At 38.7% G+C, this 18,297-nt stretch overlaps 1 protein-coding gene across 1 annotated transcript in view; it reads right to left on the bottom strand.

The window, feature by feature from the left end:
* Positions 1 to 29: 29 nt before the first annotated feature.
* LOC129839259 (zinc finger protein 91-like) overlaps positions 30 to 18,297 on the bottom strand; it is a 119,927-nt gene continuing 101,659 nt past the window's right edge. Inside the window, exons 9-12 of the mRNA XM_055906568.1 lie at positions 16,295 to 16,299; positions 16,036 to 16,160; positions 14,982 to 15,168; positions 30 to 13,184 (exon numbers count right to left, since the gene is read on the bottom strand). Coding sequence (XP_055762543.1) covers positions 12,223 to 13,184; positions 14,982 to 15,168; positions 16,036 to 16,160; positions 16,295 to 16,299 — 1,279 coding nt within the window. The 3' untranslated portion in view covers positions 30 to 12,222. The remainder of the gene's footprint in view (positions 13,185 to 14,981; positions 15,169 to 16,035; positions 16,161 to 16,294; positions 16,300 to 18,297) is intronic.

Below are 18,297 nucleotides of genomic sequence, written 5' to 3'. Positions count from 1 at the left end.
TCATGGAAATGAACACCAGAGACTCAAAGTAAAACTTAAATGAATATTTATTTTTTATCAGGAAGCTGGAGAGTTCCAACAAACTTAAAATACCATAGTACGGTCGGGAGCTCTTTCGGGGCAGTCCCGTTAGTTCTCTTATATACTGCTTACACAGACAAGTTATATTTGCATGATTTACATTATTCATAATTAATTCACCACTGACGTTTGGTTCCTGCATGTGACTGGCACTGTCTCCTATCTTAACTTATAGAACATATTCTGCCAAAAGGTCTGAGGGGGTCATGACCATCTCCCCCTCACATCTCTACCAGCACCTAAAGGAACCAACAATTGTATGAGACAAGATGTACAATTCAAGGCTCTCTCTACAGACAACATTTCCCCCACACATTAATATGAACCTACTATTGTTGAAACATTATTCTACATTATTTAATGGACAATAGGAGTTAATGAAATAAGATACCGAACTTCTACTCCAAGACACTTGATACATATGGATCCAGAGCTGCATATTATCTACACAGGTTACGATGGTAATCAGACTTAGTAAACTGTTAGAGAATGGGAGATGGATGACTGTTTCCAATATGTTTTCTATTGAAACTTCATTTAGAGATCTGAAAGTGGTGCGGGAGAGGATGGAGATAAAAAACTACACATTTGTGCATCCTGGTGTTTTTTCAGTGACCCTGACTGAGCAAAGCTCTTTCCACATAGACAGGAGTAAGGTTTCTCTCCAGTGTGTATTCGCTGGTGTGTAGTCAGGGTGGAATCGAGAGCAAAACTCTTCCCACACTGATCACAGCTATAAGGTTTCTCTCCTGTGTGTAAGCGTTGGTGTATAGTCAGGTGTCCTGATTGATTGAAGCTCTTGTCGTGGAAAATCATCTCAGAAATATAACGCTTTATCAGAACTTGTAAATTCAATCATGCTCTTTATTACAATTGTACAGCCAACTGGCATGTCCCCGCGGAACACACACCCCGCGGAACACACACCGCGGAACCCACCCACTCCCAGAGCACTAGTTCACTCTTTATACCCAAATAGCATATGAGTCCACCCCATATGCAAATAAGCATACTTCCCCTATTCTTTGTGCCATTATCTTTTTAGTTCAGGCTTCCTGCTTGTTCACACATACTAACGCTCATCATCTGCTTTCAGTTAAATTACAATAGTGGTCAGACCCTCTATCTTAGTGTCAACATACTCTGTGTCCTTCCCCTCACCACTAAATAAATGCACTCTTTGTTCTGTCCCCGCTATCCCTAGGGTATCCAATTGCTTATAGGCATATTTCTCTGTTATGTATGTTTTTCTTTAGTGGAATGAATAGACTATAAATCTAGTGTGTCAAAGCACCCTGGCACCAACATGTCTGAGCAATCTGTCAACACAATGGAGAATCTACAAGGGTCAGAGGGTCAGAACGTCCCCCAGTAGATTTCCATTACCACGGTCTCATGATCTATGTCAACATGTGGCTCGTTACTCCAATGTTCAGCTATCTTTTATATTTCTATGTTATCCATGTATATTATGTTACTACTACACCATCTGCTAATCTTTGGTTTCCTGTATTTACCAGAATGGCAAACACACTCACATCTGCCTTCTTATACTATTTACCTATCTATTGTTTAATAGTGTGATATCTACCTACATATGTCACTTACTCCTACATAATCCCTCCTCTTGAGGGTAAATAACCTCAAAAACCATATTAAAAATGACATATAGAGAGTAGATATCAATACCAACAATTGACTAAAACATTATCAAAATAAAGCTTACAAATCACTTGTACCAAACATCTCCAATACATAAACACAGACAGGAAGAAAAGATCCAATTGAAACATAATATTCTTACAAAACCCAACTAGACCAAACATCTCCAATTAATAACATAAAATAGGAATGAAAGATCTAGTTAAAATAAAAAATACTAATAATCAACCATTATATTTTGATGAAGCAATGAGCATGTAGTATGAATCCCTGCCTGAGGTTACAAAGAACACAAAGCATTAGGCAAAATAGATATGCTAAAACCCCTTTACATAAGACCACAGTCCTCATCCTAACATATAAGACAATCTCTTCTTTGACACTTTGACAGAAAAAAGGTTCTAGGTGATGATAATGACCATCCTCATGAATTTTTGTACACCACTTGAAATTGTGACACAAATTACACTTTTTGTGGACATGTATGAGTAAACATTAATCTGAACTGGGTAATTTAACATATACATGGAAACCATCCTTACGAAAATCGTGACACGCATGACCACCCCCCCAATCACTTCATAGAGACAGTTAGGTTTACCAAAGGGGCAGTCAAGAGGTCCTCCAACTGCATTGCAAGGCTTTCCATACTTATTGGTATAATTGCCTGGGCTTCCCGGTACAGGATCAATCACCACAGGAGGGTCATCTCTCCTTACAGACATCTATTTAACTGTTGTCTAAACCACAATTGACTTTACCAGGGGTATAACACAACAAAATGCAATACCCAAAGCCAACAACCCTCCTCCCAACATGATGGTCATCCTAGCAAACATGAATCCCCACTTTAAGTTCTTATTTGGTATTATCCACAGAAATATAGATTCAAATCCTGATTTAACCTCATCTCTGGCCTTGAAATCCCTAGGTAGACCTCTAAGCAGTCCAATTGCATTAAGGTATACCTCAGGATCCTTATCATAAACCACTTTAACTCTAGGTTAAACATAGTCATCATGGAGTGATTCAATAATAGTAACCTATTTAATTGCTCTAACTAAGGCACAAGGACCAATCCATCCATCAGGCAATACATTCAACAGTTAGTTTTTTCCACACATCCAGAAACTATCAGCAATACCTCTGTCTTGATTTTTCAACATAGTAAGAGATGGCGCAACCTGAGTTATGTGACCACACAACCCTTTTATATTCATAATCAACCCTTTATCATTACTTTTACGAACTCCCGCATTCTCTAACACCCAAATAGTATCACATTCTACAGTGGTGTTTCCTACATCAAATCCTTCGGTGTGGTGTCTGTAAAAACATTCATATTTTCCTTTAACCACGGTACCTCTGTCTAATTAAGGTACATTTAATTCAGTTCTAATGTTATAGGCAGCACAATCATTGTCTCCCAGCATGGTCTCATTCAACATCATTTTTCCCCTAGTCCTTAACCAGAACAATCCTACATTTTATGTCACACAAGGGAAAGAATACTTTCTATTGGTACAATAGTCATTTTTTCCCAACTTACACAGTTTTTACATGATGCTGGTTCAGAGACTATTAAAAGATCAGACAAAGGTGATTTTCTTCACAAAATACAATTGTCCATTCTGTGTCTGTTTGCCATATACTTAGCCCATTCGTATCACTCCTTCTTCACTACTTCTTCTCATGTGGTGTCCTTGAGTGGTTCTAATTCTGATATATCTAATTCTGTTGCTTTTTCAATGTTCTTATCTTGAGGTAGATCATTAGAGTTTATCAGAAAGTTTCAAATATCAGTAAAAACTCTGACTGATGTCTCAGGTTGCTTTGTTGGCACGGTGGTCTGCTTGGTAAGGGCAGTCGATGTCATCTAGTGATAGCTACTGTGGTCGTCACAGCAGCCGCCACCCTTGTTGTTGTCACAGGTTCTTCCTGTTCATGTGCAGGGGTAGAATCAACCTTAATGACAGTGATGCTACTCCCTTCGGTCACTGTTGTTCTTGTTATTTCAACTATTAATTCTTCACCTTCAACTGGTTCAATCTGATTCATGATGAGCACCCTCTCGTCTTTTTCTTTGATTAATGTCAGGTCACATCCTTTCGGATCCCAAACGACTTGTCCCTTTGTTTGGTGATATGTCCATCCACAGAGTGCAATCTCCGATAAGGGTTTGATCCTTATGATTGAGATAGACTTCAGTTCTCCTACTTCTGTTATAAATTGAGGTGGAACAGAGATTCAAACCTTGTCAGTCTTTTTGGATTGTTCGGCTGATTCCATTCTTCTCTTCCTGCTCCCACAATACATCTTGATTGTGCATTAGTCTGTTGTTTCTATACTAGCATTCACTGTTACTTCTGTTATGTCAATGTCATTATTCTTTTGTTGTTCTAACATCAATTGTCTGTAAAGGAGGCCATTCAAAAGTTTAAAAGTCAATTGTGGGGTAATCTCCATTTTCTTCAACTTGCGGGACTTTTCCTCCTCTTTCTTCACCTGAGGCTCCCTCCTCAGGCCGGACTTAACTTCCATCTGGAAGAGTTTCAATTTTAGGGAAGAAATGTTCTCATTCTGTTCCTTGTGAGGCCTCTCCTCCTCTTCTGGGTGCATTAGTCGATGCACGTGTCATATTTTGGCTTTCACTTGATTTGCTGTTTTCTTGGCTCTTCCCTGGCGTCTCAATCGTTTCCGCTGCTCCTGCTCCCTCCAGGCTCCCTCCTGGTGAATCAGCATCCTTTGTGTCCTCATCTCTATGTGGTTGTATCCTTCTCTCTGTTGGGATTCAGCTGCAGTGGTTCAGATGGTACCACGTCTGGCTTCTTTTCACTTGGACGGCCGTTCTTGTTGCTTTGGCCACCTCATAGGGTCCATCTCTCCTCGGTTGATCCCACTTCCTCCGGATCCCTCCAACGTGGACTAGATCTCCTGGTATCACTGGGAGAGGTCCTTCTGGTCCCCTTGGATCATCAGACGCAGAACCTCTCATCCTGGTTCAGGTTTCTGCCTACTTTCTGTGAAGCATTCATACTTAGAGACTTATGGCCTCTGTTCTATGATTGCACCATACATCCTCTTACTTCCATCACTCATCACACAACAAACTGACATTCCAGCTGAAGCTGGCGAACCCCTCTCCTTCTGGTTTCCTAAACATAAGACTTGGAAAACAACAGACAAAACATAACAGCATTGACAATGTTATGTGTTATGCATAAATATATTCATGCAAACTGAAATCTGAGACCATGACAATTCCCACTCTCTCTTTACCTGACTCTATGCCTCCAGGATACTTTTCTGCTGGACTCCACAAAAATAAAAGCCCTAAAAAGCTTCCTCATGCTTCCACCCAGTCTTCCCCTTTCGGCCCCAGGTTCTGAGAGGTGTTCCCAAATCATGTCATTTTTACTTAGTTTCCCATCTACTCCATTTCAACTGATAATCATGTGCATAACCTACAATTAACATTCTCTCTTCTTGAATTAATTCAACACTGTATATGCTTTCATATCAATCCCTTTAACATGTTTGTTTAGAGTATAATATCCTATCATCCATTCTCTTTCACATGATGTATTAAAAATAAAACAAGTAGCCTCCAAACTCAACCCAGTATGTCTATAGTGGAATCTAGTCTCTCTCTCTTTCTCTCTCTGATTCCACATCCTCTGTCATGGTGTTTTCAAGCTCACCCATTATTCAGCTGGACCTTATTTCTCGTGAGACTTATGCACCCACCAAAGAGAGACAAGAAGAACTTTACCACTGCAGTGTTGTAAGAAGTATACCACCAGCCTGGTGTATCTTGATGTACACTCAGTCTCCAGAATGCAGCCCAAGCCCTTCCATTTCTGGCTGTTTTTTCCTGAGGACATACACACTTACACATGGGTTATTTCCTGACAACATTAGCAAGATCACTAAATCTTAATTTTTAATAACAGCCCTATGTAACCATTCTGCCTCAAATACCTGGCCTCCTGCCACAGAAATATTCATAATGATAGTTAAATGATGGTCCCTACGGCAACTGCTGTAAAATAACATGTACTCAGTCAAGTGTCTTCCAGTTGGAAGAATATCCAATCCTCATGTAACGGATGTGAAATGGCTAGCTAGTTAGCGGGTGCGCGCTAGTAGCATTTCAATCAGTTACGTCACTTGCTCTGAGACTTAAGTAGTGTTGCCCCTTGCTTTGCAAGGGCCGTGGCTTTTGTGGAGCGATGGGTAACGCTGCTTCGTGGGTGACTGTTGTCGATGTGTGCAGAGGGTCCCTGGTTCGCGCCCGTGTCGGGGCGAGGGGACGGTTTAAAGTTATACTGTTACATTGGTGCCGTGACCCGGATCACTGGTTGCTGCGGAAAAGGAGGAGGTTGAAAGGGGGGTGAGTGTAACGGATGTGAAATGGCTAGCTAGTTAGCGGGTGCGCGCTAGTAGCATTTCAATCAGTTACGTCACTTGCTCTGAGACTTAAGTAGTGTTGCCCCTTGCTTTGCAAGGGCCGTGGCTTTTGTGGAGCGATGGGTAACGCTGCTTCGTGGGTGACTGTTGTCGATGTGTGCAGAGGGTCCCTGGTTCGCGCCCGTGTCGGGGCGAGGGGACGGTTTAAAGTTATACTGTTACACTCACAAAACTAAGTCATAAGTTTCTTAAACTTTTGCTCTAGTGTTCAAAATGCCACCACTTATTCTTTTTACCATATCTTTAGATATGTGAATTGTTCTATTTACTTTAGAATTTTCCCTATATTTTACACAGTCAGCTGTCTTTCCTTTTCTGTGAATTATCTCTATTATTATACATAGTTTCTACAAATAACACCCATTCACTACCATTACCTTCATTTATGAGTCCCCTAACCCATAGCAGCCATTGTTTAATACATCCTTAAGTCAATTTATATATCATTTATATCAATCAGTCCCTCCTCAGGAACATATACACAACCTTATGTTCCTCAAAACAAAAATAAATTGACCAAACGAGAAAAAGAGAAAAAAATAAATAAATAATAATAATAATTTTTTTTATAATAATTACACATTTGCAATAAATTTCCACTATTCGTAATGTAATTAAACCTGGAGAAAAACGTCCATCTGTTTCATTCTATGCCCCTGTTATTATTGGTCTCTTTCTTCTTCATTCTTGGGTATCATCGCACAACATACTATCTTTTTATTCAATTAAACATTAGATTTTATCATTCCAATTCCAATGACATTATAAAACAAAAAATAAAAAACCTTTAATCTAATATTCTGTAAGTTGTCAACCACCTTGTCTCAGGATTAGTTTCCAGAGCTTCCCTAGGCCTATTAAATTTAAACAGTTCTATATCTAAATAACTAAACAGTTATTTCTTAAATACATTTTCCAACCCAATATTCAGGATAACAGTCCTTAGTGTTTACTTTAACTCAAATTTGACCTTATCTATTCAATACACAACATCCCTTTAATAATGAACATTTATACTAAACACTTTAAATACCAGTATTACCTATTTTCCAATAGCCCTTTTGTCTCAGTTTCTCTCATGAATGGCCTGACAATAAAAAATCAGTACCCCAATAACTTTAAGTCATTATTCTCCCAACAAATATAATGTCATTTCAGCATGTCTTTTTTAGATACAGTTCACAGGTCATCAGACACAGTTGTCCCTCACTGTTCAGTCGGTTAGGGTGGGTTTGATCTCCACACCCACTTGTGGTAATATTCTCTCCCATGCCTTAAAGCATTCTGACGTCACCTTCTTATGATAACTCCCTTATTTCACCAGTGTTCTCTCAGATGAATTACAGATGATGTTTTTATCAACAAAAACCCTCACAAACCCACACTCCAATAAACCCGTTGGAATAACTTTCAACACTTTTTATATGCATAATGAACAAAACACATTTGTGTATTTCCCCAAAGACCATAACCCCAAGGAACTGATAGTTTTACCTATGAACCCATGTTATATCAAAAATAAAAATTAAAATAAACCTATTCGAATAACTTATTCAATTTAAGGGTACAACTCTTCATAATTTTCCCAGAGACATAATAGATTTTCAAAGTAATTATACAGTTTGAATAGAGTCTGGTGTCTTAAACATTTTATAAGTAAATCCCACCTGTTCCAACAATTTCTAGTAAAAGGTGATCAGTCTTTCACAGGAAATTCCTAGGATTCAGGACATTTTGACACCATTAATATGTTTCCACTCCCCCTTTCTTTAGGAACAACTTAAATACATTTTTCAAAAACATGTTCATCCTTTTGCATACCCAATTTGAAACTGAATTGGAAAAAACCCTTCCAATATATCTACTAATGCATATTCATTCCCAGTACATGGTGTACTCACTAGTGAACCATAAGCTAATAATAGCAAACGAACTGGACTCACTCATCCAGAACTCCATGTTTTAGCCTTATCCAGATATTTTTATTTTTAAAGCGGCTGACTTTAATTACTGTGGAAAGCAGTTAACTAGTCTCCAATGACATTGTTGACCAGAGAAGATTGAAAACCCTTTTTTTCCCTTATTCTTTCTGGAAAAGAAAGTGTACATATCGTTAATATTCACAATGTTACCTTTTAGTCAGCAAACCAATAATTTTACTTATCCATAGATTTTATTCTAAAGCGTCTTTAACAGTTCCAGAGAATTGTGGTATATAATGTCTAACAATTAATATTCCATCGTTACTTTACTAGATGTCAAGTCAAACGTGATCTAATACTTCTTCTTGACCACATATAAACTGTAATCTCTATGAAACACTCATTGTTCCCTCAGAGACTACACACCGCCAAGTAAAAATTCCATTCTCACTAACCTCAAACCAATTAGTTGTTTGTTATTTTGACAAGGATATAAACTCTTGTATAGCGGCATTTCCTGCTACCGCACTAAGTTCTAATGTCACATTACACTAATTTTCCCATAACCGATATACCTATATCCAGAACAGAGAGCTATTTTCTTATTGGTTCTTAGATCTTGTCAATAGTTCTGCCAATCACCCGCACGTCTGCGAGGATTAGAGGAACCACACACACAACCCCATCGCAATGTATTTTCTGATGATAGAATGTTGACATCAGAACGCCTGCAAATCGAGCTTCACATTTTGGTCCCATGTGACTGTTTAATTCCCTTGTCCTATTTATCCTGTTCATCAGGTAATAGTGTCCTTCTCTCCCTATTCTATGGAAACAGTCATTTTGTTGTCATGCCACTAATTATTGTATTTTTCCTAAATACTCCCATGTATTATACACCTTTTATTTACTATTTTTCCAAGGTAGAGCGAATCCCCTTTCCAATTAAAAATGCATTTGTCACATCACTTAATTTCTCTTCTCAAACCAAGCTCTATATAGTACAGACATTATTTCTGAATACTACAGATGACTTAATGTCTTATTCTAATACAATACTTCAAATATCACTGTGTTTTTCCCATTACAGATATTATTATTTATTCATTTTATAATTCTAATCAATTTTATGATTACATTTACATTACATTTAAGTCATTTAGCAAATGCTCTTATCCAGAGCGACTTACAAATTGGAAAGTTCATACATATTCATCCTGGTCCCCCATGGGAATTTAACCCTCAACCCTGGTGTTGCAAGCACCATGCTCTACCAACTGAGTCACACCAGTCCACTGCCCGCTCCTTTACGATCTCTATCTAACGTCTTACGTTTACCTTTATTAATTTATTTTGTCTATACTTTCTTACCTCTTATCTATATTCTTATTATTTCATTGTCTTTTATCCCATTTTACTGTTTAATTCCCGATTCACGGTTTTAGTGAAACAAACCTCTCATATTTTGGTCTCTGTCCTTCAGGCTATTTTTAGACCGCAGTCTCTGTGGGTACAGAGTGATCGACGGCCTGTTTTTTCCTCTTCCTTTGTTACACCGTTCGTGAATCCTTAATCTGTCCTGAATTTCACTATTTATCACTATTTATCTTAACTAACCTAGATTCGTTTTTAACTTTATAGTACAATTTCAATTTATCGACGATTCTACTTTCTGTCTTGTTACACACTATTTGGTTTAATCCTCTTTTATTATCTTTATGGTTATTTATTTTAACACCTTTTTTAGTATTCTACTATGGTCGCTTATTACTTTATCACATCAGTGTTTTTATCCTTGATTATAACTTATTTTACTTCGATGTTCCTTAATTTCATTCCATCTGCCTAATAGCAGTTAACTGCACTCTCCTTCTCAAATTACACTCAGTTAACTATCAGAGAGGCTTGCGCATGCCTCTTCCTACCACAGACACACACACACACCCCAACCTGTCCTTTCTTTCTTCCTAATGTTCTATCTCTACACAGATCTACTCATTTCTTACAACATTATCATTCATCCTTTTGTTTTTACCTCAAAACAACTCAGTTCTTTCTTTATTGACTTAATCCCTTTGTTCAACATAAGCCTAGGCTAATAGGATTTCTACGATATGACGAGAGACTACTGTCTAATCGGATCAGCTTGTCTTCATATCCTACCCAACCCCCAATACTGATATTTTCTTCTTTTATTTGATTAGTATTGTGGCGTGACCTACTGAATTACAAAACCCTGTTAGCTAGACAGAGCGGTTTTTTATTCGCAGGATTTCTTTTGCATTTGAACGCCGCACAATCGGGCAAACGTCCTAAATATTCATCCGTACAGTCCTCCTTTCAGAGCGTTAACCATGAAATATTTATTTAACTACTGATTTATGTTTCGACCGTATAAACTACTTTTGCAGTTGAACGCCGCACAATCGGGCAAACGTTTTTCCTACAACCTAATATTTATAAGCTACTTTTGCAGTTGAACGCCGCACAATCGGGCAAACGTTTTCCTACAACCTAATATTTATAAGCTACTTTTGCAGTTGAACGCCGCACAATCGGGCTAACGTTTTTCCTGCCTTCTAAATATTCATCCGTACAGTCCCCCGTTCTGAGGCGGTATCCATGAAGTATTTATTTACTAAATATCCACCCAATCAGACCTCTTTAAAAATGTTCCTTTTTTAACGAGCGGTATCGTGGCTTTCTAACTACTTATTCATGCAGTTCTCTGTTATCTTTAGAGCCGTTATTCATAAGTAACCTGTCCAAGCATTCCTTCTACTAATTTTATTGAAGAGGTATCACAGGATTTTATACCTACATTATCTGTTTTTACCGTATGGGCTGTCCCACATTATAGCCAGCCATCTCAGCCAGATGCGCAAACAACCGCATCATTTAAGCTACACATTCGAACGGTCTGATCTGAGCGAGCGCATGCATGCCCACTCTACATCTAACACAAGCAAAGTTCACAGCACCTATTCACTCATTCTCTATACATGCACATGCATTTATATTTAATACAATTCCCCAAATTACACATACATGCAAATTCATTGAATTTAAAAGTTCTTTTGTATTTACTGGTTTCATTTTAGGAAATTTGAAAGAGAGACTTACGTGGCGCTCCTCTCGCTGAGACAGGATCTCTGAAGCAATCCATACATTTCAACTATTGTAAGAACTTGCTTACCGTCTAGTTGGGCGGCCACCCTTGTTTGTTAGATTGTCCAAAGAACCCATCATCAGCCAAGAACGTCCCAGTCCCTATCAGCTCCTGGCAAGCTCGCCAAAATATGTCGTGGAAAATCATCTCAGAAATATAACGCTTTATCAGAACTTGTAAATTCAATCATGCTCTTTATTACAATTGTACAGCCAACTGGCATGTCCCCGCGGAACACACACCCCGCGGAACACACACCGCGGAACCCACCCACTCCCAGAGCACTAGTTCACTCTTTATACCCAAATAGCATATGAGTCCACCCCATATGCAAATAAGCATACTTCCCCTATTCTTTGTGCCATTATCTTTTTAGTTCAGGCTTCCTGCTTGTTCACACATACTAACGCTCATCATCTGCTTTCAGTTAAATTACAATAGTGGTCAGACCCTCTATCTTAGTGTCAACATACTCTGTGTCCTTCCCCTCACCACTAAATAAATGCACTCTTTGTTCTGTCCCCGCTATCCCTAGGGTATCCAATTGCTTATAGGCATATTTCTCTGTTATGTATGTTTTTCTTTAGTGGAATGAATAGACTATAAATCTAGTGTGTCAAAGCACCCTGGCACCAACATGTCTGAGCAATCTGTCAACACAATGGAGAATCTACAAGGGTCAGAGGGTCAGAACGTCCCCCAGTAGATTTCCATTACCACGGTCTCATGATCTATGTCAACATGTGGCTCGTTACTCCAATGTTCAGCTATCTTTTATATTTCTATGTTATCCATGTATATTATGTTACTACTACACCATCTGCTAATCTTTGGTTTCCTGTATTTACCAGAATGGCAAACACACTCACATCTGCCTTCTTATACTATTTACCTATCTATTGTTTAATAGTGTGATATCTACCTACATATGTCACTTACTCCTACACTCTTCCCACACTGATCACAGCTATAAGGCTTCTCTCCTGTGTGTATGCGTTGGTGTACAGTCAGGTCTCCTGTTCGACTGAAGCTCTTCCCACAATGATCACAGCTATAAGGCTTCTCTCCTGTGTGTATGCGTTGGTGTGTAGTCAGGTGTCCTGACTGATTGAAGCTCTTCCCACACTGATCACAGCTATAAGGCTTTGCTCCTGTGTGTATGCGTTGGTGTGCAATCAGATTGGCATCTCGAACAAAACTCTTCCCACACTGATCACAGCTATAAGGCTTCTCTCTTGTGTGTATGTGTTGGTGTGTAGTCAGGTGTCCTGATTGATTGAAGCTCTTCCCACACTGATCACAGCTATAAGGCTTCTCTCCTGTGTGTATGCGTTGGTGTGTAGTCAGGTCTCCTGTTCGACTGAAGCTCTTCCCACAATGATAACAGCTATAAGGCTTCTCTCCTGTGTGTATGCGTTGGTGTGTAGTCAGGTCTCCTGATCGACTGAAGCTCTTCCCACACTGATCACAGCTATAAGGCTTCTCTCCTCTGTGTATTCGCTGGTGTGTAGTCAGGTCTCCTGATTGTTTGAAGCATTTCCCACAATCAAAGCAGGGGTAAGGCCTCTTCCTTGTATGAATTCTCTGATGAGATATTAAGATTTTAGATGCAGCGAAACTCTTCCCACACTGAGAGCAGTGGTACGGTTTCTCAACAGTGCGAATACTCTCGTGAATGATCAATTCCTTCTGTTTAGCAAAACTCTTCCCACAGTCAGAACAGCAGTGGTGAGGGTTCTTCCCTATACGTTTCTGCTGGTGTTTCTTGAGGTGTTCTGATCTGGAGAGACTCTTCTCTTTCTTGTCAGCATCATGATGTTGTTGAGGCTCCACAGATGATAAGCCCCTCCCACTTAGAGAGCAACGATTAGGGATGTCCCCTGTGAAACAAAGACATTGAATAGTTAGGTTTTGTAAATATGAGTCCATTAACAGATGGGGCGTTACATGAAATGAATGCCTTTTGCGTCCCTTTGATATTTTTCCAGTAATAACTGTGCCTCAAAATTCCAATTTAAATCAATGTTACATGAAATAAAGTGCCCTTTAATACATAACACATGGAGATTTCGATTAGTCCAATTTTTAATATGAATAAAGACTTGCTAAAGTTACACAATTCAGCATTTTGACAGGTCCCTCAGTCAACCCTATTTAACTTCTCGAAAGATTTTAACCCACCTTATACAATAATTACTCCAAGTTTTACCATCTTTGAGTATGGTTACAAGCCAGAATAATATGATTATGGTGAATAGTCAATTAGTATAGGAGTTTGATTTAAACGTTGACATGCTTGGAAAGTATAACAATTTCCTGAATAAACCTCTGAAATCAGACTATCTGACGGGACTTTGATAAATGCATAAAATTGGCTATCAAAATAAACGTTCTACAACAGCGACAATGTAATGTAAGCATATTTGATTCTGAGTTCGGACAAATAAAATGTGTATGTGAAAACTATTTCTATGCTGCAAATTTTCAGTTTTTCCTGAACTCACTGGACTCGGTCAAAAGAAGTTAGCTGGCGCTGCTTGTGTTAGAACATGCAGATGAAATACACCTCTATAACTGATTAAAGTGTTTACATGTCCTAATCATTCTAAAGATTGATCAGAAAACCAGGTGTTTTTAAAGGCGTATGCTTCCTTCTGTTATGACCTTACACCAATTAAGATCAGCAGAGTAAGGTGTTTACATGACTAATGCCATACTCAGCCTACTGACATAATCAGTTTAATAGGAAATGATTAGTGTGCATGTAAAGACCTAGTTATTTGGTGACCTTGACAGTCATTTCTGAACGTTATTTATTTCAAGTGATTAATTTACATCTGTCCCTCATTTTAAGGTCTACCCTGTTTGGGGCAGCAGGTAGCCTAGTGGTTAGAACGTTGGGCCAGTAACCGAAAGGTTCCTAGCTCTAATCCCCGAGCTGACAAGGTAAACATCTGTCGCTCTGCCCCTGAACAAGGCAGTTAACCCATTGTTCCTAAGCCATCATTGTAAATAAGTATTTGTTATTAACCGACTTGCCTAGTTAAATAAAGGTTAAATACATTAACTGAACTCTTGTTTTAATATGATGAAACTGTTCTTTAATTATTTTTTGAAAAATAAACATTGAACTTATAATAGTCAAATCAGAGTAAAAGCAGGTGAGCTGGTTCTGTTTTTATCAATTCTCTGCTGTTTTGCGGTGGAGAACTGAGGAAGTCATTCCTCTCACCAGACATAGACATGCTAGAAATGTTTTAACAATAACTTTTTTTGTGAAAATTGCATTCAATTGCTACTCCTTATTGCACAATACAATAAAAGCTTCCATTCCCATCACCAGCGGATTCATGGCTGATTTAAAGGACTAATATACCCATGTAAAATAGCGGTTTTGTTGTTTTTAGTTGTCCCCCATTACAGTCAACCGTGTAACTTTATTTGGCACATTGGCACTTACTAAAGTATTTATTTTTATTTAACCTCGAGATGAGAACTTGTTTTTTCTTTAGTTGAACACGTGCTCTTTATGACAGAATGTTAAAATGATGTGAAATCAAACTTTTTTTTAACCAAGTTACACTTCTTAAAATTGGATGGAACGACCAGATATTTTCATCAATATATAACTCATCAATTAATTGTTGCAGAAGCGGACTGTAGTCTAATCCACACACCATGGTTCTTACTTAATGAAATCAAATCTCCATGTTCCTCTTCTCGTCTCTCAGTTCCACTCTGCCCTGGTTTTTTCCTGCAGTCGATCAGACCCAGCAGTAAAGTACAGGGAGGCGGTTGACCTAGGGACTCCTGGAGGGTGGAGGGGGACGAGCTAGCTTTGTCCTGTTGGCCGCAATAAGTATTCTACATAGATTAAAATGAAACTAAATTGATGAATTTAGTCTACACCTCTAATTGATTTGGGTGTATCGCTAGACAATCTCATTTTTCCTGAAATGTTCAATCGTTCACTACAACAAACAAATCTATTAGCATTGGGTTAGTGGAGGCTTGGGACAGTCAGAGTTTCCATCATATTTCTTATACCAGTCATTTCCGTTCAACCAGCGAGGAAGAGACGAAGCGAGAGGAATAACTGGGCCCAGAAGCTGGCTTCTGGCTTATTTGATCGAATATACATTTCGTAAAGATTAGGTTGTTAGGATAGTATTGATAAAAGTAGGAAACGTTATATGAGAGTAGTGCCTGGTCGTCACTAGTTACAGCAAACAAAACCATAAACCACGCCCATTTCTACCATTGATCGTATTAAAATGTGATTTTAACCCTAACCTTAACAACACTTCTAACGTTATTCCTAACCTTAAATAAAAATACAATAGACGTTTGACTCTGTGGCTGTGTAACTAGTGGAAACACACATATCTGCCCTCTCATTGGCAATAATGGTCCCACCTGATCTTGCCTCTTTATCAATTGCCTTCCATTGTTGAATACATTTATTTTCTTTGTTAGAACGGCCACTTGAGTATCTGGTCAAATAATGGACAATGTATTCGAAGTCAGTGAAGGAATGTGAACACTTTGGGAGGAAGGAGAGATTATTAGGTCATAGTCACATATTCCTAAAAATGATTTAGTATTAGGCTACTTTGCAGAAAAAAAATCCCTACACGTTTAACCGTCATGGTTTCTTGTCCAGCGGTTTAAACCGAACACATTTTACACGGTTACAACACAGCAGGCCTATACTGTTAAAACCAGACTTACCCGATCCATTGTGGAAGCTATTGTTTCTTTGTATGGAATGAAATGTTGTAGGCTACAGTACAGTTTGACTACTTTGTTGTAGTGTTCGGATAATGACTTGGGAGTTGCCGAGAGAAAATTCGATTCTCAAGACTGCAAATGATGCGCCCCTAGACCAGAGCAATCAAACATCTATTTGAATATCAAAACGTAAGTTAGAACAAATAAACGTCTCATATAGCCTAGTATTACCTCAGAAAGTTCCTGGATAACATTTTACGTGATCTATAAAAGTCGAGTAAAGTCAAGAAAACGTTCAACAACACCCCTTTCACTAAGAATCCTGTTGTCTGCTATCGTCTACTTGTACCTGACAGCAACTTGGAACAGAATTCTATTTAGTCCAGTTGTTCTCAAGGCTGTTGTTGCATCTCCCTCCCTGCAGCCTAGAAACATAGAGACAACAAACACACTTTATAACTGGTGAAAAACTACACCTGATACTTCAATTAAGCAGGAAAAAGCACTTATTATAACAGATGTGTAGCACTGTAAGACACGTGAATCTCTGTTGTTGTTTTAAACCCGTTTTATTCTCAGGACCAGGACCATAACATTGAGTATTGGGACCCAGGCCAACAACATATCCTGGTCTCTATTCTCGGGACCATGACTACAACATTGAGTGTTGGGACCCAGGCCAACAACATATCCTGGTCTCTATTCTCGGGACCATGACTACAACATTGAGTGTTGGGACATAGGGCACCAACAACATATTGGTCTCTTCTACATAATACAATTAAACATAAAAAAAATATATACATATTTTAAAAATGAATATGCAATCAGCAATGTAAAACAAAACGAGAAAACATGAAACCATATTCCAGATAATGTTTTACAATATTTTCATGCAAGCATTTGTTCCACGTAACAACTCACCAAAAATAAGTAGAATGGTAATGTATAGGATATTGGGCTGGAATTTTATTTCTGAAGAGAGTGCTCGCTCTTCTCTCACTCGGTTTTGGTTCATGCAGGTGACTGTGACCCTTAGACCAGTTGGCAGAACACCCAGAATATGTTCTGGATGTTAAGATAGGAGACATTGATCAGTTTCTTGGGAAACTGAGCCTGCGGGATAACAGCCAGTCACATGCAGGAACCAATTCATGTTGTGTAGATTTTAGTTTAGCCGTATATAGGACAGCTGCTGGGACTGCCCCAGCAGAGCTCCAGATCGATGTGTACTATGGTGCATTGAGTTGGTTGGAAACTCTCCACTTAACTGTGAATAAACAATGATTCATTTAAGTTTGACTTCGAGTGACCCCTGTGTAGAATTTCCAAAACAATATTATCAAGTGTATTTCCAGAGTGAAGAGAGAGGAGTTTGGTAGGGGAGACGTTACTGGTCGTGAAAAAACAGAAAAGTGTGAGATCTGTGGTTGACATGACCTATAAGTACTGATGACGCCTTGACGCCTCATCCTAAAAACCAAATGTGTGAACATCTTTCTGGAGCACACTTAAAATACAATAAGGAAAGTTGAAAGATATCACTATTAAAATCCTTTAAAATAAATACAACATCATAATTTGACCACACCAATAGTCCTATGTCTTCTGTACTTCCATGTCCCATCAGCTACACTAAAACATTTACATTACATTTACATTTTAGTCATTTAGCAGACGCTCTTATCCAGAGCGACTTACAGTAGAGTGCATACATTTTATTACATTTTCTTTTTTTTTTTCTTTTTTTTTACATACTGAGACAAGGATATCCCTACCGGCTAATCCCTCCCTAACCCCTAACCCGGACGACGCTATGCCAATTGTGCGTCGCCCCACGGACCTCCCGGTTGCGGCCGGCTGCGACAGAGCCTGGGCGTGAACCCAGAGACTCTGGTGGCGCAGCTAGCACTGCGATGCAGTGCCCTAAACCACTGCGCCACCCGGGAGGCCCGGGCTGTAAAACCTGGTGAAGGGTTTTACAATAATATGTGAACATCTTTTAGGAGCAAACTAATTATACAAGAGGCCTATGCTCCTTATACATGTTTTATTATTATAGATAATAAAAACATAAAATGAATGTAATAAGCAGATGTTGAGCAGATAATGGATGTAATTTATTGATCTTTTGAATACATGAATACACACCTAGTATTGTTGAAACATTATTCTACATTACACAATTATTTAATGGATAATATGATTTAATGAAATAAGATACAGCTCTGAACACCTCCACCCCACCACACAGCACTCCTA

Source organism: Salvelinus fontinalis, chromosome 40 (genome assembly GCF_029448725.1).
Source record: "Salvelinus fontinalis isolate EN_2023a chromosome 40, ASM2944872v1, whole genome shotgun sequence".
Taxonomy (NCBI): domain Eukaryota; kingdom Metazoa; phylum Chordata; class Actinopteri; order Salmoniformes; family Salmonidae; genus Salvelinus; species Salvelinus fontinalis.
This window is presented reverse-complemented; position numbering and strand designations above follow the sequence as displayed.